The sequence below is a fragment of the Neltuma alba genome, unplaced genomic scaffold (assembly GCF_004799145.2).
Source record: "Neltuma alba isolate B1F8T4 unplaced genomic scaffold, ASM479914v2 tig00001411_pilon, whole genome shotgun sequence".
In the NCBI taxonomy this organism is placed as follows: Eukaryota; Viridiplantae; Streptophyta; class Magnoliopsida; order Fabales; family Fabaceae; genus Neltuma; species Neltuma alba.
The window spans coordinates 1-23354 of NW_021632452.1; the positions used below are offsets into that span (position 1 = coordinate 1).

At 34.1% G+C, this 23354-nt stretch overlaps 4 protein-coding genes across 4 annotated transcripts; all 4 read left to right on the plus strand.

The window, feature by feature from the left end:
• The first annotated feature begins 1098 nt into the window (after positions 1-1098).
• On the plus strand, positions 1099-3709 carry LOC114756813 (zinc finger CCCH domain-containing protein 39-like). The gene is made up of 2 exons (XM_028945755.1): positions 1099-2083; positions 3192-3709. Exons 1-2 carry the CDS (start codon positions 1303-1305, stop codon positions 3398-3400), a joined length of 990 nt encoding a protein of 329 aa, XP_028801588.1. The 5' UTR covers positions 1099-1302; the 3' UTR covers positions 3401-3709.
• Positions 3710-4367: 658 nt separating this feature from the next.
• LOC114756804 (nudix hydrolase 19, chloroplastic-like) lies at positions 4368-7341 on the plus strand. Its single transcript, XM_028945749.1, has 6 exons — positions 4368-5095; positions 5347-5487; positions 5568-5672; positions 6152-6251; positions 6545-6637; positions 6761-7341. Exons 1-6 carry the CDS (start codon positions 4487-4489, stop codon positions 7015-7017), a joined length of 1305 nt encoding a protein of 434 aa, XP_028801582.1. The 5' UTR covers positions 4368-4486; the 3' UTR covers positions 7018-7341.
• Positions 7342-7886: 545 nt separating this feature from the next.
• LOC114756796 (NADH-cytochrome b5 reductase-like protein) lies at positions 7887-15472 on the plus strand. The gene is made up of 13 exons (XM_028945741.1): positions 7887-8121; positions 8737-8779; positions 9109-9184; positions 9843-9902; positions 10003-10053; positions 10800-10854; positions 10956-11026; positions 11113-11164; positions 12045-12122; positions 14265-14354; positions 14448-14561; positions 15063-15131; positions 15282-15472. The coding sequence occupies exons 1-13, from the start codon at positions 7954-7956 to the stop codon at positions 15336-15338; spliced, it is 984 nt and encodes a 327-aa protein (XP_028801574.1). The 5' UTR covers positions 7887-7953; the 3' UTR covers positions 15339-15472.
• Positions 15473-18543: 3071 nt separating this feature from the next.
• LOC114756786 (uncharacterized) lies at positions 18544-22609 on the plus strand. The gene is made up of 2 exons (XM_028945734.1): positions 18544-18885; positions 22334-22609. The coding sequence occupies exons 1-2, from the start codon at positions 18544-18546 to the stop codon at positions 22607-22609; spliced, it is 618 nt and encodes a 205-aa protein (XP_028801567.1).
• The last annotated feature ends 745 nt before the right edge of the window (positions 22610-23354 follow it).

Genomic DNA, 23354 nt, shown 5'->3' on the forward strand with positions numbered 1-23354 from the left:
GAAATATAATAATAATTTGATTGTGACAATAACAAGTACAACAACATTGAGAATTTTGATCTTTACAATTCATCAATATTATAGTTAATAATTATTGATACCAAAATCATCACTAAAATTCATTCAAATCTATAGTAACTAAGATATTAGGAGTTGAGTGAGAAAAAATAAACTAATAACAATATAATAAGTCAAAATGATTCATCACCAGTTTTTATCGATTCACATTGGTTTAACCGGTTTGATACTAGTTCAACTCTTGACCGATTTAATGCCTAAATCAAACTAGACTACTGACTGGTTGATCGATTTCTTAGTTGAACTTGCAGATTCAGTCAGGTTTTTATTCTATGATATTTATATGATAAAATTTTTAATATTTACAAGTGATTAGAACTTATATATGATTGAATTTTATTTGAGACGTCACTCACTGTAATTCTTTTTTATTTTTTTAATAATTTTGAAAGCACGCTTTATTAATTGATTAAAAAACATTTCAACATTATGCTCTATTTATTGTCTCAAATTTAATCACTAACAGGTGGAGAAATATAGATTGAAGTATTTTTTTTTTTTTAGATATCACTATGAATATACTTTGGACACGTTCCAAATGTGATGAAGTAGTAACTATATTGGCAATTTGGTTTCCCATTTAATCGTTGGCCAAAAGAAGAAATTCACATTTATTAATGATAATGATTTTACTGTAATTATCTTGTTATTGGGTGATTCCTGCGTGATTAAAGGTTCCAGAATCCTAACGGCTTTTTGTGGGACTCATCTCTGTGAGCTGATTCATTGTTCCTTTTGCATTTAGGTTTTGTGACAGGCGGCTAGGGTTTTGACTTCTTTTTGGTATAAAACTCTAAAACCTTGCTCTTGCCTCCAAACATTCTTTTTATTCTCTAGGAGGGAATACAGGCTTTGAGTCTTTGGACTCCTAATCCTAAATTGGTGATTAAAGGCTGAAAATTTCCAACTTCCCAGCCACCTGTTTGATTCAATCTCCAGTTCGATTCCGTACATAATCTTGGTTTTCCTTATAATCTTTTGATTCTATGATTTAATCCCTGAGAATTAGGCGTTAGCCCGTATTTGGTCTTGTGATTAAGTAGTCCTTTTGATCATTCATTCCTTCAAAACACATCAATTTCTTGAAGCTGCTATAGTTATTGAATCCACTCAGCATTACAGGCTCTTCTACCATGGGATCCAGTCTCGGAAGGGTTGTATGAATTGAGTACATTTTGTCATCTTTTATTTCATCGGATCAATCTCATCTCTGAGAATTTTGCTATGAGTTTTCCTGATCACCACTCTGCCTTCATGCTATCGCCACTACCATTTGCGGCGGATGACGATTCCAATGGAAGGTGGCCGCAATTCCCCATCAACAACGAACTATTCGATTCACATTCCACATTTGATCAACTTCCTCCGTTCAAGAGGCCCAGGACATCTGAAAGCAGTCACTTTGATCCCTCGCCCTTCCCGCCGCCCATGAATTCCAGAATGCACCACCCACAAAATCCTCCAACAAATAGAGGAGGAACGAGCCACATTTTTTTTAAGACTCGCTTGTGTGCGAAATTCCGAATGGGTACCTGTAGGAATGGCGAGAATTGCAATTTCGCTCATGGCAATGAGGACATGAGGCAGCCACCTCCAAATTGGCAAGAACTTATTGGTTTACGCGATGAAGAACGGTCATCAGGAAATTGGGACGATGACCAGAAAATCATACATAAGATGAAGCTGTGTAAGAAGTACTACAATGGCGAGGAATGCCCTTATGGTGAAAGGTGCAACTTTCTTCATGAAGACCCGTCCAAGTTCAGGGATGATGCAGGGAGGTGCAGGGAGAGCTCAGCTATAAGCCTTGTAGCTAATGGATCTCCAAAGTCGCACTTGAATGGCCCTAGTAATCCAGACAATAATAAGACTGTCACCACTGGGTCTGATGGTTTCAGAACAAATGGGAAGGCTCCTTTCTGGAAGACTAAGTTATGTAGCAAGTGGGAGACAACAGGACAGTGCCCTTTCGGTGATAAATGTCATTTTGCCCATGGACAAGCAGGTTAGTGTTGATGCAGAGGCACTTTAAAATTATACATACAATTCCATTTTCTTGTTTGTTTGATTATGTCCTAGTCTTGCTGGTCATTATTAAGGTTACTGATATTGTCACCTTTTTTTTTTTAATAAAAAATGTGTTCATGTTTATGTCCATATATTCTTTCCTTTTGCGCAAAGGTATTGACATCCTATCCTTTAGAAAGGGATCTTTGGCGCATTGGACTTTCAGTGATGTTTTGAATTATACCTGGCTTTCTGCATTCATATCTGTGATCCTATCCCTTAACTTTTTGAGTAAAACATTAATATCTTACTCTTCAAAAAGATAGTCTTTGTCCTTTTAAATTTTCAGTGATACCTTAAATTACATCTGATATTTGATACTAACATTTGTTAAATATTTGATTCTTTAAAGAATTAGTGGTATATTTTAAATTACATGTGAATCTTCAAATGTCATTGTCAACCCATCTTTGAACCTTTGACATTTTAAATTGTCATTCTAGTGGTTTGAGTCTTTAAATTACTTGTGAAGCTTTAAATAATTAGCAGTACATTTTAAATTGCACCGGAATGTTTTGTGTTCGTGTTTGAGTCTATACATCCTAGACTTTTTGGTGAATGCATTGAAGCTCATATATGTCAATACATAATATGTGAGTGCAGTGTCCATTCTGTTTGTTCCCTGGACAAATGGGAAAGCTAAAACAAGATAATTATGTTCATGAATATGCATTCTCTTGTTGTCTTTTATGATGTTTGCGGCAATTTTTGATGTAACAAATCTTACCTCTCTCCGCCCTGCCTCCATAAAGCCATTGCATTTGATGTTGAAATTTTCTTATTTGGTGAGGTTTGTTAGTATGGTAAATTGCATTTGTGATTGACCTTCGGTATTTTCTCATAGATTTCTAACTTGTGCTTTCATACTTATGATATGATTAGGACATCATCTATAAGCATCACTCTTAATAATCAGATATGAGATGCCTTTTCTTTTACTTCAGTAAATAGTTGGTTTTGAATTTGAGGTGAAAACTTACCAAATAATACTGTTTATTTTGCTATCAATTGACTTCTGATATTGCATTCTCTCAATATCAATTCAGAGTTACAAGTGCCTGGTGTACGCAGTGAAATAGAAGCTATTGGGGCTGCATCAATTCCTGTAAATGATGTGTCTCCTATCAATGCTGTAAGTATACTTGATTCAAAGGAGGAGGAGCAGAAAAAGAAGAATTTGTTGAAGTGGAAAATAAACAAGAAGGTCAATCGAATTTATGGTGATTGGCTCGATGACTTTCCATTGCCAAGGTAGCTTAGTTGGATAGCTGGAGTTTGGGTCTTGGAAAGTTTGCTTTCCATGAAATTTTGATAAGATGGGGTCACTCATGCTTGGTGATCACTTCATAGGTTTATTTGTTTTCTTCTTTCTGTCACAGTGGTTTATAAAGTTTTTTTTTTTTTTGGTTCAAAGGGTCTATTGGATTCTTGATGGCATTGAGATAATTCTCCAAGTTTTGTGGGCGGGGTAGGTTCTGATCAAATTATGTTTATTCTATTTCTATTTTATACATCAACGTATGATTATTCAAATGGTGTAAAGTCGTTAATTTTTCTACTTCTAGATGCATTCCTTTCAAACGTAAATGCTTTCTGTATTGATTGCGTGTTACTACTTGAAATGCAAAGCTGCAATTTAAGAGAATGTGTTTTACAGATTAGAATTAACATCCAGGCTGTGAAAAAAATTATACCAAAATTCGTTAAAGAGACATCCTCACATCCATATGTGTGCAACTAAGAGAACACCTCTTCTGACAAAAAGAGAGAGCAACTTAACCTTTGATATCCATCATTGTAAAATGTAAAAATTTCAACAATTACAATTTATACTATCCTTGAATTATGAAATGTAAAAAATAAGAAGCACATATTTTTCTAAATATAATTCAAAAATTTACTAGGTTGTATTACTATGAGTCATTAATAATTTAATTAAATTTATATTTGTTTAAAAAATATGTGAAAAATAGTGGAAAAAAAACTCTAAAATATTAAAATAAAAAAATACACAGTTATTCCTTTTGAGCTATAAATGTTGATGATTGAACATGAAGAAACTGAACGGTTGTCCAGTGAACTGAACCCAATGGCATTATCGAATTTTATTTCCATCCCCGTTTGATTTTTAAATTTGAAAGGAGATTGTGGTTTAATTTGAGGAAAAAAAAAAAGACAATAGAAAGATTTTTCGGTTCCAATGCCAAGGTTCTCAATTAGGAAGGTGAGCGATGAAGTCGTCATCGGCGCTCTTAACTCATGACATAATTCTTCAGCGACCCCTGGCACTGGCCGTTACCTTCCATTCTTCCTCCTTCAATACAGGCCTCAATGCAAGAAGATGATAAAGCTTCTTCCATTGCCTTCATCCTCTACCATCTCTTCCATAATTCCCACTTCACTTCATACTACTACTCTATCCAGAGCTTTCTCATCACACAAGGCTTCCCTTGGCATCATGTCCATCAACTCGCACCCTCCTGCCTACAGTGACAATACACCATTATCCAGATCCTCCAAACGTAGCGACCTCTTTTCACCCACCGCAGCTCTTGAATCCCTGAAATTTCAACTTTCAGTGTCCACTCAATCTTCATCCACCCCACGTTTCAAGGTCTTGCCTTTCAGAAATGGGAGACCCTTAGCCTCTTCTTCGGCAGCTCACTCCGTGGATTCCCAGCAGATTTGGCATGTGGGTTGGGTCAATTTGGGGGATCTCAAGGTGCTCTTGGAAACTTCTGGTGGACAATTGAGTGGAGACTCGTTGGTATACGCGGGCTCGTGTTTAGAAGACGATGTCGTTTACTGGGCAATTGATGTTTCTTCTGAGCAGGGCTTGTTGGCTGAATTAGGAAGCAAGAACTTCTGTTTCGTGGAGTTGAGATCACTCATGGTTGCTTCCGATTGGTCGGACTTGCAAGCGATGGGAAACTTGGCTATTGCTGGTCATGTAAGTTACGCTCTTTCCATCCCTTTTCCAATAATTAGTAAATCAGACGTGATTATAATCTTTTTTTATAAGTCCAAAAACGATTAGAAGTTGCACACTTTGTGGAATTCTCTGATTCCTTGGTTTTGCATATTAAACACGTTAAAAGGCGGCTTGTAATTATATAGCTTTCTTCGTTGTCAATTTTTATCATACTTTAGTCCATGAAACGTGTAGTGGTCGGCGTCTCCCTAATTAATGGGTTTGTCCAGGCCAGGGCACTGCTGGAATGGCATAATATATCTCAATTTTGTGGACACTGTGGAGAGAAAACAGTTACTATAGAAGCTGGGAGGCGAAAGCAATGTTCTAACGAATCATGCAGAAAGAGAATATATCCACGAGTTGACCCGGTTTGCTATTGTTGTAAGTGGTGATTAATCAATAGAGGTGAGTGTTTTGCTGATTTCACTGGTCATGTGATCTTATGTAGGTGGTCATTATGTTAGTCATTGACCGAGAGAATGACTGCATCCTTTTGGGTCGAAAATCAAGTTTTGTTCCAAGAATGTGGAGCTGCTTAGCCGGTTTCATAGAGGTGGATGCCTTCATCAACTTACAGACTATTATTCAAAGTCTTATGTTATAAGATTAACCAATATCTTATTCTTATTTATAAATCTAAACCGACCAAATAGAAGGTAAAATCATTGGAGTTTCTGTGCAACAATAGCAAATGGCATTGTAAACGGCCATAATTAAAACAAAAAATTAAAAAGGACAGTCTCCTGTCTGAGATTTAAGGAAGTTCTGTTCTGTAACGTCTGAAATTCTAGGATTTCTTTTCATTTTTTAAATTGGTAAGCATTGTGGGTGCAGATGGACCAAAAAACTTTAGGTTTTGAACTGTTGAAAGTTCAATATTCTCCTAAGAAGGAAAAAGCGATGTCACTAAAAACAGGTTACATTGGCTTGAGGATCAATTGTATGCATGGATAATTTCCTAGTTGTTTCAGTTCTAATCCTGTTTTTTTGGGGCAACATTCTGTAAGCCTATATCCTCTTGTTGCATTTTAGCCTGGAGAAAGTTTGGAGGAGGCCGTGAGAAGAGAAACATGGGAAGAAACAGGCATTGAAGTGGGAGAGGTTGTATATCACAGCTCTCAGCCATGGCCTGGTATTACTTAAGTTGCATGTCTTGCAGTTAATTTAACTCCAAACTTTGATGTTTCTGTCATGCCGAAGGGTGGGGATGGGAGATACTCTTTCTTCTTTCTGTCACTGGGAATCCTGTCTGGTTGGATAATTTCTTGAAAATGCCCGAGACTCTGTGAGAGTAGCAATTTTTAATCTGTTACAATGGATGACTATGCATACTCTTATTTGTACATTTCTTAAGAAAATTAAAATTATATGTTTCTCCCTATTTCTGTCAATTAATAATGTATTCTGCATTGGCTTTGTTCCTAGTTGGACCAAGTAGCATGCCATGCCAGCTGATGGTTGGATTCTTTGCATATGCAAAATCCCTTGACATCAATGTGGACAAGAAAGAGTTAGAAGGTACCTTGTGCATTATTAAGTTCTTCAATTAACTCTGTCGAAATCTTACCCAGTATCAATCTTACCAAATGTTTTTCTTTCTTTCTTTGTCCCCATTATGGGATCTGCAACTTGCATGGGTAGATGCTCAGTGGTACAGTAGAGAAGCTGTGAGAAAAGCATTGACAGCGGCAGAGTACAAGAAAGCCCAAGGAACTGCGGCGTCAAAGGTTGAACAAATGTGCAAGGGGGTGGAAAAAAGTCAGAGCTTAACTGCAGGGTTTAACGTAGAAAGTGGTGAACTTGCTTCCATGTTTGTTCCAGGACCTCATGCAATAGCCCATCGTCTGATTTCCTCTTGGGCCTTCCAAAATGTACCTTTTGGTATTCCTTGCGGTTGACAACAACCTACTGGTTCCTCTAAAATTTGTGGAACTGGCTGAAATTCGTTAGTTATATCTTCTCTTCAATTTGTTGTAAAGATTTTGTTACACTCTGCATTCTGCTTTACCATCTTCTCAGCTAGAGATCGTAATTTTTTTTTTTTTTAATTACAAGAGATCACATATGGGATTGAACCTGAGATTTAGTACTGATAAGTGATAAGGGCGAGTGGTATGCCCTGAGACAACAAAGTCAACAACTAGAGATCGTCATTTTATAATGGAGATACTATACTGCTATGGTTTCTTTCCTTAATTTATTATTCTTCTTTTTCTTGGCCATCTTGTTGGTCTCAATTTCAATGTAAACGTCCCTCTTGATTTAAATACAATCTAAATAATAATGAATTAGTTATAGAACAAATAAATAAGTCATTACAGTGTAGCCTTACTGCACAGTTTCTATGATGGACAAGATGCAATTAAACTTACAAAAGTATCTACTTTTTTTTTTTAATGCCAACGACTTACAAAAGTATTTACATGTCATGTTATTATTAAAAATTAAAAATTATACTTAAAATTTTGTCCAACCAAATACTCCATTAAATACCAGCTATTCATTGTTCAAGATCCTGAAATAACACCAGTTGGGCTAAATTCTGAAAATCAAGACCTGTCCGTTCACACTACGCAATGGGGCGACAGGTTGCAAGAGTTCCTCCATTGAAATGGTATACACTTTGACTTGGCCCAATATCGCATCACCCAAACATGTGACCCATCGTCCATCACATTCTCGAATAGATTCAACGCACAGTGACATTTCCCAAACAAACGCCCCAAACAAGGGAGGCCCTTCTTCTTATTTAGACAGTTGGCGTCCCCTAAAGTTGGAGTCTTGAGCTGGAGCCCTCTTTCCACTGATTCGTTTCTTGCCTCAGCAAACTGAAAATGGCGACTTTCTTCCGAAGGCTGGCAAGAGCCACTCCGATTTCATTGACCAATGTTCTTGGTGGCCATTCCAAATCCAGTCATAGTGAGTTTCGGGTTCCTTTTGGTGCAGTTGCGGCGATCACCGGTGGATTCTCCTACTTGTACTATTATTCCTCACCCAACCTGGTAATTTCTTATGATATCCTGCCATTTTGTTTTTCTCATCTGATCGCTAATGCGATGTGCAGCAGTTGCTTGCTAGCTGATTTGCTGCTGTGTAATGTGAAATATATTATGCGACTTAAATTGTCATTCTCATGGTTTGAGTTGTTTTCTATGGATGAAATTGCGCTTGCTTATTTTTTGTGTATATTTTCGGATTGTTGGCGGCTCGGAAGAGAGCTTATGATATCTGAAGTAGTTTGTTGCACTCGTACCTCTTGGGACGATCATTCGATGGATGAAAACAAGTGTCCCCCATGTCCGAGGGATATATGGCAAGAACGAAATGACGGAAAAAGAAACTCCGGGAAGATAACCATAATGTCATATGTGATTAGGATTGTGTTGGTAATGAGATGAATTTAATTAGTTGGAACAATGTTGTCTAATAGTCATGAACAATGTATGCTTAATATTTGGTCCAAATATTTTGAATGACAGCAACAGAATTTTTTTTTTCATCTTGAATTTGTAGTTTGTCTGAAATAACTGCCCCTTGTTTGCAGTATTTTATTTGAATTTTTTGTTCTAGTATCGGTTCTTGTCTGACCAGAATACTCAAGCCATGTCCATCTGTAGGTTCACTTGGATGAAATAAAAGAAGAGAAAAGTCAAAATATTGGTGAGTATATTCCTCTGTAGGTGAACATGTATCATTCAAGCACCCGCGTAGTTGAACATAATTATTTGTCACTTTCCATCGTCGGTACAAATTTACTACAAGAACTATTTATTGTTATTACTTATCATTATAATGATTCATGGAGTTAGAGTCCTAAGGTCAATTCTCAAGAAACATTGTGGGAACTGCTTGTTTCTGAATCAAATATGGTGACAAAGATATTTCTCTTTTTTATATGATTGTTCTTAGTTTATGGCACATGTTAGTTGAATTTGTTTTATTTCAACTGTTTCATTAGGAAGATTGAGGATTTCTTCTAATCATTTCAGCTTTGGTTCCTGATAAATGGATCGAATTTAAGTTGCAAGACACTGCCAGGGTTAGTCACAATTCCAAGTTATTCAGGTATACTGTATAGGACAAACACAAATTATGAATTTTTTTTTTGTCAATGATGTTAAATGTATTGATCACTATCTGATTTTTCAGGGTGACGCCTTTTTTTTTTTTTTAATTTCCTCTGATTTTGTTGACTCATGTCACTCACTTTTCAATTAAAAGGATGTAAGCCACATGAAATGTGCCTCCTTGTATCCAGTCGGTCACATGAGTCACCATATCCTTTATGACATGCAGCTTAAGTTGATGTTCAGTCTTTCTGGAGAAAGTTGGATATAAATCAGTATTTCCATGAGAGAAGTAATTAGGGAAAATATTTCAATCTAAATTGCAAACGCAAAGGCCTAAAATATATAACTTGAGCATAATCTTTTTAGCATTATACATGCTGTTAACATGAAGCGTTGGTCCATATCACACTTCTTTTGTAGATTTTTGTTATTTTAGTTGCTCCTCAGTAATTCTGTATGACCGTATGAGGATAACTAATTTGTTTATCATTAATCAATGTTGAATTTTATTATGAATTGTATGCTATAAATAGCAAATTGAAAGCAAGCTTTTTCATAATTCTATTACTTTCATGTATGTAAATGCCTCTCTACGTGTGATTCTGCTGCCTACCTTTCATTTCAGCGTAACATCTCTCCCCTCTGTATTTCAGGTTTACATTTGATCCCGATAAGAAGCTGGGTTTGGATGTTGCCTCTTGCATTCTTACAAGGTTTATTACTGTTTATGATTCATGTGGTTTTACAACATAATGTAGAATTTTAAAATATGTTTCACTGTGTTGTGCCCTCAAATCATCCCTGAAATTGCAGGGCTCCATTGGGACCAGATGCTGAAGGAAAACCAAAATATGTCATTCGTCCGTAAGTGTTTTTGCTAAGTGATTATTTCATTGTCCTTCTTTGAATCTTGTAGCGTAAAATTAATTTTTGAACTGTGTATTTTTACACCATTACCACATCCCCTTACACTATCTTGCCAGAATGTAACAAAGATTTGCCTTACCCTAGCACCAGAAAATAGAACAGCAATAAATATGCTTTGTAACGTATTGCCTTGTAGACTGTAAAGGTTTTATCCTTTTATTACGAGAGCTAGTTGTATGTTGGCACTGTTTTCTTTATATTCTTTTTGGTGCACTTGGGGGTAATATGATGGTGTTAAAACGTCTGAGAGTAAGAAAGCAAGGGGCAGAGTTCTCCATCATGTTAACTCTGGCGCAATCGGCAAATACGGAAGCATCAAACTAGAAAGTATAAGAAGCTTTGCTATTATGATTTACAGTCAACGCATGACTTATTTTTACTTTTCTTTCATTTGTATCCTTCTAAGGTGGAATATTCATGTTATAATTAGTTGCTCCAATATAATCTAAAATTGATTTTAATCTATGTCAATGTAGGGAATTATTTATTTATTTATTTTTAGTTATAATCAGTAATAGTCTAATTTGGTTGAGGGAAAGGATGGAAGTAGAAGTTTGAGAAGAATAAAGTACTAAAGTTTGCTCTTAATTTGGATGTCATGTCTTAGATACTTTAATTTCTTTGCTAGTCATTGGCCTTTCATAGAGATTGATTTAAGAAGGTATTTATGTTTCAAACTCCAGGTATACTCCTATATCAGATCCAGAATCTAAGGGATACTTTGATTTGTTGATCAAGGTATGTCACTCATTAGGGGAGTTACAGTTCATGTCTCGTTATTTATTATAGTCCGCAACTAAGAGAGCTGCTTGAATGCTTTATATTTCAAATTGTTGCAGGTGTACCCTGAAGGAAAAATGAGTCAGCATTTTGCAAGCCTGAAACCAGGCGATGTGGTTGAAGTGAAAGGGTATATCATTTGCAAGAGCCTTAAAAGATCGACTGAATACTTCTCCTGCCTTTAACTTTATATGTGAATGTTATCGCTTTTTCCAGGCCCATTGAAAAGCTCCGATATACGCCCAACATGAAGAAGCATATTGGCATGGTAAGTCTCTTGATTATGGCATTCATTGGCGGTGATGAAATCTGGGAGTCAGAATTGAACTATCGATTATCATGATTTAGATTAGTCAGCAGTGTTTTTTTTTTTTTTTTCATGTTTGTGAATCTGGTGGAGGGTCCAACTCGTACTTGTTAATGGCAGGTCGTGGCATGCGGTGCAGTGCTTGCCATGCAACAATTATGATCTATCTAAATTGGAATGGCATGCAAAGGCCACTATGTTGTAGCTCGAATCATTGCACCTCTTATTTTCTTAAACCCTTTTCTTTAAAGAAGGATATGATTTTCTTGGTCATTATGCAAATAACTAAGGTGTAGAATGCTACTTGTAAAGTTCCTTCAATGAAAATTGCCTGCCACTGTTGTTCCTTGTGCTCACTACGTACTAAATTAGAGAAAGAACTTGAAATGAAATCACTAGCTTGACTGGGTGGTATGTGAGGAGTAATGTATTAATGCTTGATACAATTGTGTTTTTTGGATTATTACGGGGTAAAATGAATTAAGCTGTTCATTATTGTTTTATTTGGACACTGTTTGATATTTTAGGATTTATAATGATATGAACAAGGCATTGCAATATTGCGGTGCACAAATTTCCAGAACCCTTTTCTAAACGTTGCAACATGCATCATTAAAAATTATTATTGTTCCAATAATCCAATTCTCTTATCTATGTTTGGGGCCTCCACTCCCCCCCCTTCCTGTGGGGCGAAAATGCACTTTGTTGTTTCTATTTACTCATTCTTTTGTTGATTGGCATTTGATTATAGAATTTTAACCATACTAGCCGGTAACCATGACACATTCTCAAGCTATGCATACTTGGTCTTTATTAATCCGCTTTTTATTGTGCCACTCAGATTGCTGGAGGCACAGGAATTACTCCAATGCTTCAGGTAATTGAAGCTATATTGAAGAATCCTGACGACAAAACTCGGGTAGGTTATGGGTCTCTTTATTTGCGCATACTCTATCTTTCCATATGACATGCAGCCTGCTTTTCCCAAATATTTTCTAAAGTTAGATTGGGAACTAAACATCATTTTTAAATAAAAAAAAATTATAAAGCGATATCAGTACATCAGTTACACATGTCTTAGGGCATCAGCAAGGTGGTAGTTGGTCAAAGGACCAGAAATTTCGAGGCAAATTATGAGATACTGTAGCCAAAATATAAGCACATTCTGGGGCCTCTGATTTGAACCTTTTTAGTCGCCTTGGGTTAAATCAAAAATAAAACCAAATTATGCAGTAAATCACAACTCGGGTCGTGTCTCTTGAGGAGCCTTTTGTTAATTCCTAAGTTAACTAAGTGATAAAGAATAAAAAGGGGGGTTGAAAAAGGATTTTTCAATTAATAAAACTAATTATGAAAATAAGAATTAAATCTAAACTATTTTTTTGGGTATTTTTAATAAAGAATGAATGAAAAATGCAAGTTTGAATTTTAGAAAATCAGTGATGAGAATGCTTCTTGAAAACAGAATGTAGCTATCCTTGCTTAATAAAAGATATAGGAGTAAAATAATTCACCAAGTTAAGAAAAACAACCCCAAACACGGTTTGGGTCAAGTAAACTCAACACTTAACTACCCTAAACGCTAGATAGTAATCAAGTTGTTAAGTTACTTTTAAAAACCACTTGATGTGCAATTTAAATTGAGTTAATAAAACTTGTTTCCCTCTCAAAGAATGCTCACGGAGACACTCAATTGCAATACATTTCAATCATAAAATCTAACAACGCGCCAGATAAAATAATTTCAATAATTGCAAAGGAAATATATATAAATTCAAATCCCAAGTAATACAACTCAAATTAAACTGCAAAAATCCAATTAACAGAAATTATAACGCATAATCTCAGTCTCCAAATCAAATGAAATATTCCTAACACAGGAAAAATCTAATGAAGTCCAAGAGAAAATTAATTGGAAAACTAAATACTCCCCTAGTTGAAGTTCCAAGCTCAAGCTACTCCTCCATCTTCAAGAAGCACAATGGAATTTGCCTCTCATAGCTCTAGAAGAATCCACAATATATTTGAAACAATGAGAATCCATGGAGGCTACGGTGAAAGATGAATGTGAGGATTGGCCGTATAAAAATATGGATGCGGTGGCGTCACGGGTCCTGATGGAAGGGAAGAGGAGTTGTATGGCGTGAGAGGGAGGACGCGTGCGGGTGTGAAGGATATGGAGGTGTGTATTTGGCCGAAGGGAATATATGGGAATTGAAGGTGGGGACGGGGGGTATATGAAAACGGTGTGTGAGTGGGGTATGAGTGTGGCCGGAAGGGAAAAAAGATGAAAACTGATGGCGTGGCGGGGTATATGCGGAGAGGAGCTGAAGGCTTGTGAGTGAGGTCTGGTGGTGTGAGGCGTCCCATATGAGTGTGTGTACGGTGATATATATAGGAATGGAATAGGGGGGGCGGCTGTGATATCTGCGTGAAGGAGGAGATATAATATATATCCAAATCAAATCTCAAAGATAGGCATGTGGATAATTTCTGTGTCCTCTTTTTGAATCCATAAAAATATAGATAATATCATATCTGATGCCATCCAAGCTGTGTCTCCAATTTCCTTCTTTTTGCATTTTTTTATTTCCTTCCTTTCAGCTTTCTATGATCTTTATTTCCTTATTTTTAAGGCCTGCAAAAGATAAAATGAGATGCTATCATAAAATCCAAAATCAATTATTTAAAAAAGAGATAAAAATATGATAAGATCTTCTATTAAATCTCTAATTTCATGCAATTAATATTTGATTCAAAATATCTACAATCAATACAATTTATCCCACTTTAATTGATAAATATCTCTAAAAAGATATCAAACAATATATTAAAATCAGCATTTATCAGCCTCCTGTAGACAAATTTAACCGATATTCGTCGTCTCTAGCGAAGTAAATATTTTATGATAAAGGTTTTAGTTTTCTGAATCTTTTTTGGAAAATTGACTCATTTTCCAATATTCCTTTTGGGTCATTTTCTTCATGCCAAGTTCTTTGCTTTTGTTATATCTAACAAACGTGAGAAAATCAGAACTTATGGTGGCCTTTTACCTTTACAGATATCATTGCTGTATGCTAATATCTCTCCAGATGACATCCTCCTCAAACAAAAGCTTGATGTTTTAGCAGCTAGCCATCCTAACTTAAAGGTAATGTTATTTCCTAACTAGTAATTATTTATGCTCCAAAGTCAAATCTCATTGATCATTGGATTAATGTAATCTTGTTGACAAAATTTGCAGGTATTCTACACTGTAGATCATCCAACGAAGAATTGGAGAGGTGGCGTAGGTTACATATCAGAGGACATGGCTGAGAAAGGCTTACCTGCTCCTGGCGATGATACTCTTATCCTTGTAAGTTTAGCTGTTGTGAACATATCCATAAAAAGATTCTAAATAAGATCTGGCACTTGCTTTGGTTCCTTTCTTCATACATTGAAACAATGTGAATCTCCAAGGATATTAAAATATGTTTTCTTTTATATTTATTGTTTAGAGCATATCTAAGTATCCCTACTATGAAATGTCTGGAACTTCTGGTTGACCTGTTATGAGCCCCTTCAAAGCCAATTGAGGGGCCATGACAAATATACTGCTTTCCAAGCTTCAGAAGGCTTATGCAGCTAATCTTGGTCGCCACCTAAAGATTTCGGATAATCGTCGACTTTTTACACGATTTGAGATTATTTGAATCTTTCTGGGACATCATTAAGTTATGCTTTTCTTACATGAGTTACAGTTATTCTATTTCCTGGTCGGGCATTGATTTATTGTTGTTATTTGGAAAAGCTATCATTAAAATTGTTGTAGTTTCAAAGATTTTCGACTAATGTGACCTATTCCTGCATGCATCAGGTGTGTGGACCCCCAGGCATGATGCAACATGTATCTGGCGAAAAGGCTAAAGACTGGACACAAGGAGAGGTATAAAACTGTTACGTTTTAGTTGTCCTGGATCTAAGTTTTTTTGGGACTTCATCCAAGCGTAGCAACTGGTGGTGCCACTGGGGTAGCTTGTCGTTGGCACAAAAATCCAGATCTAAGTTAGTGCTCTTTATGGGTGATTGTCTGCAGGTTTCTGGCATACTCAAAGAGCTTGGATACACTGAGCAAATGGTTTACAAATTTTGAGAAATATGAGATTGTAGCATCTGATCTGAGCACCTGTGGGTACAGAATTTGTAGAATGAAGTGATTTTCTTAACAAAAACAGCTGGCTGCGGATGAATTCAAACATGGAATAAGTCCTGAACTGCATACCATAGAGAAATGATGATGATGATTGTTCTGAAGTGGCTTTTTTGAATTCTGAAAATTTTTGTAGTTGGCCATTCGGTTGTTCATGGCCTGAGCATGTGGCTGTCAATAAAAGATATTCCCTCCTGGGGTTAACTTACTCTCCCCACCCACTCTTGAAACATCTGTTTTTCGAGAAATTTTAGATGCAGTTTTTAGTGTATCTTCTAATAGTTAAAATGCGAATCTACTCATGAAATATGTGCAAATGTGCACTTAAAGCATTACAAAAGTGTGCAAAAATGTCATAATTGTTAATTTAAGCAAATGTTTGTTAACTTAAAGCATAAGCGGACATGGGTTTTACCATTAAAAAGTAACAGTATGTTTGCTTAAATAAATGGTTGTGCATTTTTGCACCTAATTGAATGTTATGGTTTGCATTTACAAATACTTCATATGTAGATTTATACCTTAATTATTTTTAATAAAAACATGAAACTGTTTTTCATAGCTTGGTTTTAAATTATTTTTATGGAATAATTCTTTTTATTGGCCATGGCCAGTAGTCATACCAAGGGAGTGTCAATTACATGTGCACCTTTATTAGGCTTTCAAATCGAAAACAAGTGACTTAATTTACTTAAAATTACTCTCTCCTGTTTTAGTTATAAGCTTCAAATTTAGAGAGAGATATGCTCTATTTAATAAACTTTAATTTAGGTTTGTCATAATATTTAATGTATTTTTTTAATGTAATCTTTAATTATTTCTCTCTTATCGTATTTTTTTAATATTTTTTCTCATTCATTATAAGAACATATTTGGTAACAAAAATATACTTCTAACATATTCATTATTTTTTTAACTAATTATTTATTATTTATAACTTATAAATTAATTATTTGAAATTTATAGTAAGGATTAGCAGCCTCAGTTTCGAAATTCGGGTGTCTATTCTAATCTATTCTAATCAGCTGAACAAAGAGGCGCTGCCCAAAAATTATCATTGACATCCAGATGTGTGGAAGCGGTATCACACATTCACACTGTGTGTGCGTGCAGGCCCCGTAGCATTTCCTTTTTTTCATTTTTTGTTGTTGTGCTTTCCACGTCGGAATGATATTTATCACATGGGATCCTTTTGTATGTTGCTACTCATACTAAAGTAAAGTAACTAGTATTAATAACATTACTATTATTAAAATTGGAATATAAGATATAATAATTCTCATTTTATTTTTCATTTCACCAAATAAGCAGCACCGTTATATACTAGTATATACTCGTCCGGTTTTATTTATAAAACAGAAAGAGAAGATATTTTTAGTCTTATTTATAGGATATTAAGAGAAATTTTTTATATGAATGTACAATTTTATCTTTCATTTATTATTGTATTGACTTTATTTATATAAGTTATAATGTATATTAAATAATGATAAAATTAAAAAGCTGTTAAATTTTAAATAAGAATTAATGGCATTTATTTTTTTATCTGTGTAAAATATGTTGGAAGTGACTTATAAATAAGACCAGAATAGTAATCTTTGAGCAAATTTTTTTTGGCAAAAAAAAAAAGACTACTTTTTAATACAAGAGCAAATAAATAATAAAAAACAGCAAAAATATACTTGTAGATTTTTTTAACTTTATATAATGTTTCATTTTGATTCTTTAAGTAAAGAAAGGAGAGTATATTTTTAATCTTGTAAGGCTAAAATCGATAAAAAAAAATAATGACATGAAAATCTCAAATGTCAATAAAATATTTTTAAATATTTATATATTAAATTTAAGTTTCAAGATTATTACAAAAAAAAAACTAAAAATTTTATTATTAAAAGGTTAAAACTATACTTTTTTTTTAAAAAAAAATTAATGAATCAAACTTAAACTACTGAGAAAGCCTAACGTAAATTAACCAGAATGAGACTATTAATTCCCAATTCCAATATTGCTTTGCGATTCTGCCCCACTTTATTTTTTTTTAATAATTTTTTGGAGGGCTGAGCCCCACTTTTCAATATAATAACTGTGAAAGTTGCTAACTTGACCCTAAAAATGACATCATTTTAAGCCATTGGTTGAAATCCTATGCCTTAATACTATTTCAGTTTTAATTATAAGACTTTATTTATAATGTATAAATAAAGTTTTATAAGTAGATTAGAGGTAATATTAACCTTGGTATAACTGCCCCAACCTTTGGTGAAATTATCACCTCACGTTTGAGATTGGGTATAATTTCGGCTTGTTTATATAAGAAAAAATATCTGATTTATGAAGACCAAAAAATTAGTTAAAACTAGTATTATTTTCACAAGTATGTCAAAAAGTGTAATCTTTTTTACAAAATGCCCGAATTAATTTTGAATTTTTATCAAACATTTGATAAAACTCATAAAATAAATTTATATTTAATGAAGGACATGGGAAAATTTTTTTAATAACTGAGATAGACATAGGTAACTAGTCTATGCATTGTATTTAAAATAAGAAGGAACTTCCTAGAATTTTTTATATACCCTCAACATTAAGATTCGATGGTTTAAATTTAATTAATTTATTTCTATAGGTACAAAATTGAACGTAAAAATAATCTTCTCATTATTTTTTTCACCACAAATAAATTTATTATTTAAAAATCATAAACCTAGTACCATTTAAGTCAAAGTTAAATGGTCGAAATCTTATCAGATCAGCATTCATCAAATACAACGAGGAGTACCTCATTTGCATTGAACGCAAATAAGGCTGGTTCATGTATATACATTTCAGCACTAAAATTCATGCGAAGAATCAATTCATAAAAAACAAAACTAATTAAATACAGTGACATTGAATCCCATCACATCCTAAAAGCAGTCATTTAATGAGTTCCCACTATAACTTCATTTCACTTTATTTGCAAAGAATCTGCAGCATTTATCCCACCAAAATCCCACAATAAATTCCCCCATTAATTGCCTTCCTATATTTCTTGTTCCTCTTGTAAATTATATTTATGTGAAGCCGCTTTCTCATTCACAAAACCAAACGATCCAAAAGGCCTTTTTAGAATCACCCTTCAACCATATATCAAGTTCAACCCAGAAAAATGGCTGAGCTGAAGAGGTCAGTGACATCCTACAGAAGATCAGGCTCTTCAGGAACGGTATGGAATAACAAGTCTGTGTCTGATGAGTTTATTAGAGACACTAATCATCAACCAAATGCTAATCATGGAGGCGATGATGAACATCAAAAAGTGGTGGAACCCAGAAATCTAAGGCATTCCAGAAGCGTTGGAGCCACCGCGGATTTGGTTGGCCGGAGCCAATCCACCGGAGAAACCATATACTACCGGAAGGTCAAGGTTGCGCCACCGTCCAGGGATCCTCCTTCTCCTAAGCTATCAACCTGCGGATTCTTTTGCTTCCCTGTAGTTACTACCCAGCATGTATATTTTAAGTCTAAGAAACGTAGGTGATGTTCAATTTTTTTCCCTTTTAATTTCACTTTTGAAGTGTCTTGTTAGATTGCTTGGTGATATGTGCATGTTGTCAATACCTTTTCGTTTCATGTATCTGATCTTTACGTTGGAAAATTATCCTGCAAGTACTTGAAAGTCTTTATAACTTATCTCAATTTTAAATCGTGTAGAAATTTTATAAATTAAAATTAATGATTTTTACACGCAAAGATGAATGACTATAACAGACCAAATTATAATAGTCCAATTTGAACAAAATAAGTTATAAGAACTTAATTCAAAATTGAAATAAATTATAGCTACCTACAAATTAATTTTTTATATCTTCCTTTAATTTTTGTCTAATTGCTTCTGTCATTAGCCTCATAGGCCATCGCTTTGCTTATACTTTATAGTTTTATTCTAATTGAGCAACTGAGCGTGATGAACGGGACATTGTGTGATATTCTACTATAAATGAGGAACTGTTCGTCATGCCAATCCAAAATGTGAGTAATTTTTCATTTAATTTTTTTTAATGGTTTGACATCGAAATTTAAACAAATTTTCATATAAAATATATAATCTCCAGTCCTTAATATAAGATCTCGTTTGAGTTTTATTTTAATCTTAAATATAATACCTTAATTCATATTGTCTCTCATATTTACTTATTCTTTTCAAAATAATCCTTGTAATAATAATAGTTCTAGCCAATATATTTGATTAGTAAGAATATTTTAGGAAAGACAACACATATTTATTACAAATAATTAACTTAAGTAATTTTTTTAATTTACTCAAATTAGTCAACTAACTATTATATTAAGAACCAGAAGTAGTCCTAACTTACAGGTATTGTTTTTTTTTTTTCATGTCTACTTCTAGAGAATTTTCTCTCCAGTCCTCTTGATTTTCTTTTTTGAATTTTTTTTTTAAAAATTGGGTGAGTTAAGTTCCGAAATTCACTAAATTTAGGATAAAAAGGTACTTACAGATCATCCATTAATAAGTCACGATATTGCCAACAAGATTTAAACTCATAACTGCATGAGTGAACTCCTTAACTAATTAATTAGACTAATTTTTGTTGGCTTTTTCGGAACCTTCAAACGACACATTGTGATTTGGAGCATTTCTGGGCCCTCAAATTCAAAAAGGAAGATTTGACCCAAAAAAATCCAAAAAGAAAGAGTTTGGCAAAGAAAGATGGTGGCGTATATTAGGGACGTTTAATTAATGGATTAGTACGAACAAGAAAATTAGTTGCCGGGATATCTAATTTTAGGTCCAATATTTCCAGATTCCATAAATTAATGGAATTAGTCATTAGCGATGGGGATATCCGAATATGAAAAAGAGATCAGCACAAAAAACTAACATGGCTTTGGATTTCTTCACCTTAAAGGTGTTGAGATGAAAATGAAATCATGATTTTATGATAAATAAACTAAGTATATGAAAAAAAAAAATTTATCTCGGTTTGCATAGAAGCATTTTTTTAAAGTATTTTCAATGTTATCAAACACCTTTTTAGATATAATGGAAGCTAATTAAGGGGGTATTTGGAGATCAAGAAAATTGTTTTTTAAAAATATTTTTCTGTAAATCGAGATAAATTCATCCACATAGTTACTTTATATACTGTAAAATTACTTTTAAAACTATGTGTTTTATTCTATCCAAATATTTTTTAGGTTGAGCGTGATTAAGGATATAATTTGTAATTAAGATCAAGCATAAGAAATCTGAATACAAACTGGCCAAAAAAAAAAACAAAACAATCTGAACACAGAGAATGTCAGTACTTTTTGGACCAAAATCAGAGAATGTCATTGTTCAACTGGTACTCCTCTGTCAATTTTGAACTAATTTTTAATTTTAATGTAATGCCTCTAGGTCTCAATATAAGACTTAGTTAATAAATTTAAAAAAATTAAAGTAGCTAAAGAATTATCTAATTATAGCATATATTACATAATTTTTTTAAAATAGTTATGTGTATTGTTAAATTATATATTAATTTATAAATCAAACAAATTAGTTTGAAGAAAAATAATAAATATAATATTTTAAGTAATTTATTTAATTCCCTCAATTTTCTAAAATTAGTCAATTAAATTTTAAATTAAGAATTAGATATAGTAATTTTTACTCTATGATTAAATAGTATCCCATAAATTTATATATAATACTATCTCCGATTCTTAATATAATAGCTGTATAACTAAGTTTTGAATTAAAAAAATTAGTAAAGCTAATTTGCTAATGTTAACAAAAAAAAGCCATATATCCTGAAAAGCAAATTCTTGGACAAGTATTGGCAACATAGAGTTTAAGCTCAAGAGCCTAGTCCAAAGAGAAAGGCAGAGATTCAAAAGCCAAAAAGCTATATGAAGATAAACAGATTCAAATTCTCAAGTTATTCTGTACGTGACGGAATTTTGCAGTCATGGAATACAAACGAAAGGCCTTCTTTGAAAAAGTTAAAACTTCCCACACCTAATAAATCCCACTCACTAACTCATAAAAAAGACAGTGCTCCATGGGAATCAAACTCACTGAATCTGCAATTACCTCAACCAATGGAAATCCAAGGCACGAAGCTAGCACTCACTTTTCAAAAATTGAAACTTTCTCACATTATATAGGATACCCCTATATAAATGTGTATTTCAATTTTCAAATACCAAACATGAATTTCTTAAGAGTTTTATTACTTATCTGTAGCCGAATACCTACCTGCTTTTCTGGGAACTTTGAATTCTCTTTGACAGATACATGCATTCCCTATCACTGGGTTTGAAAAAGGAATCATGGTAGGAATTCAATCCCATCTCTATTCCCCTGATGGGAAACAGAAGTGAGCATTTAACTTTGATGATCAAATCAGAGAGATTTCCAGAATCCTAGAAAGCCTCACTCACTATTAAGATATCATTTCTGCAGAAGAGGGACCACAGCATCAGCAGGAATTAATAATTGGGCAAAGCCATAACCACTTGCTACCACAAACAGAAGAAGAGAACAAGAAAACAAAATGCCAAACCTATGCATTTTGTAATTTATATTCCTTTCTAAGAGTGTTGTTAATTCTTGTTAGCTCATACACTCTTGGTAAAATATCAGTTTCCCTTTGTATTTTCTACCATATTTCATCAAATGTTGCTTTCACAGCATTTATGTCCTACTTTAGTAGTTGTGAGTCATGAACCATTTTCCAGTTATGCCTGTTTATATATCCTGCCTAGGGACTCCCCTTTATGGCTATAACATCTCTCTTGAGGGACAAGTAAAGCAAAGATTGTCAAAAAGGAAGCACTTTGTTGGTCTCACTACTCACATACTCACAGTAAGGATTAGTTTAACTTTTAGGGGTAGATGCATGAGGTCTAGTAAACCTAAGTTTGCTTTTCCATTAATTGAACCAAAGCAGGTAGAGTTCATATATATAAAGGAGTCTCATTTACCCTCTGAACTTGCACTCCTTGATCTTCTGGATCTCTTTCTTCCTCATATATATCGTCAGTTTGTGGCTCTGCATCAGAATTATGGAAGTTGCAGAAATGGGAGTTCCTTGCAGCCCAAAACAGTGAGTGAGATGTTCTTGCTGCGATTTTGGACTGAAGGGAGCTCCTACTTCTTCAACTTCGATCTGTCAGCTGATCAGAGATTTCAAGTTTTTGAAGAAGAACATATATGTTATCTGTAAGTTTTGTCTTCTTGAGAAGGTGCTTTTCTTGTTAATCAGGCTCAACCAGTAATCATGAGCTTTGCCAAATAGATTATAGTAATTTCACACAAACAGGTATGGTACTAAGCTGTTCAAGAGCTGAACCACTGTACAGAAAATAGAAGTGATGTTTTTGTTGCTGTGTAGAATATTACATGTAAAATTCTCTTTCTTTACTGAAAATTCAAGCTTAGAAAGAGTCTCATGTAGATCTTATATGGTACTTGATTCTAAGCTTCATTGGAAGTTGGGACTATTTCATGTTTCTTAATTTCATTTCAAATTTTGAGTGGAATTGTGGCTAAGGATCACCTCAAGTCCCCAAACCCTCATCCCCAGAAAAAGACCAAAAGAGGAAACCAGACAAGAAACTTGTGGAAAGTTTCATAAGCAAGTCTTCTTAACCACTTGAAAACACATAATTTTTGGCCCCTCCAAATCACGATTTATATTATTCTCTTGTACAAGAGTCTACTGGGAATCTGAAGGCAGCCATACCACAAGCTATATATCGCAATATAATAGAGGACATAAAAGAGCTTACCTGTGAAGGGCGGATATATATGTCTAGACATATAAACACAGAGAGGGATGCTTTAAAAAGAAGCTTATGGCCGCCGATCTTGGAACTTCTGGGTATTCTCGTCAGGTAATTTAGAGCTCTTGTAATAGTAAAATGGGAATTATGCGACAGTATGAAGGATCTGAATCTGAATGTAGTTGA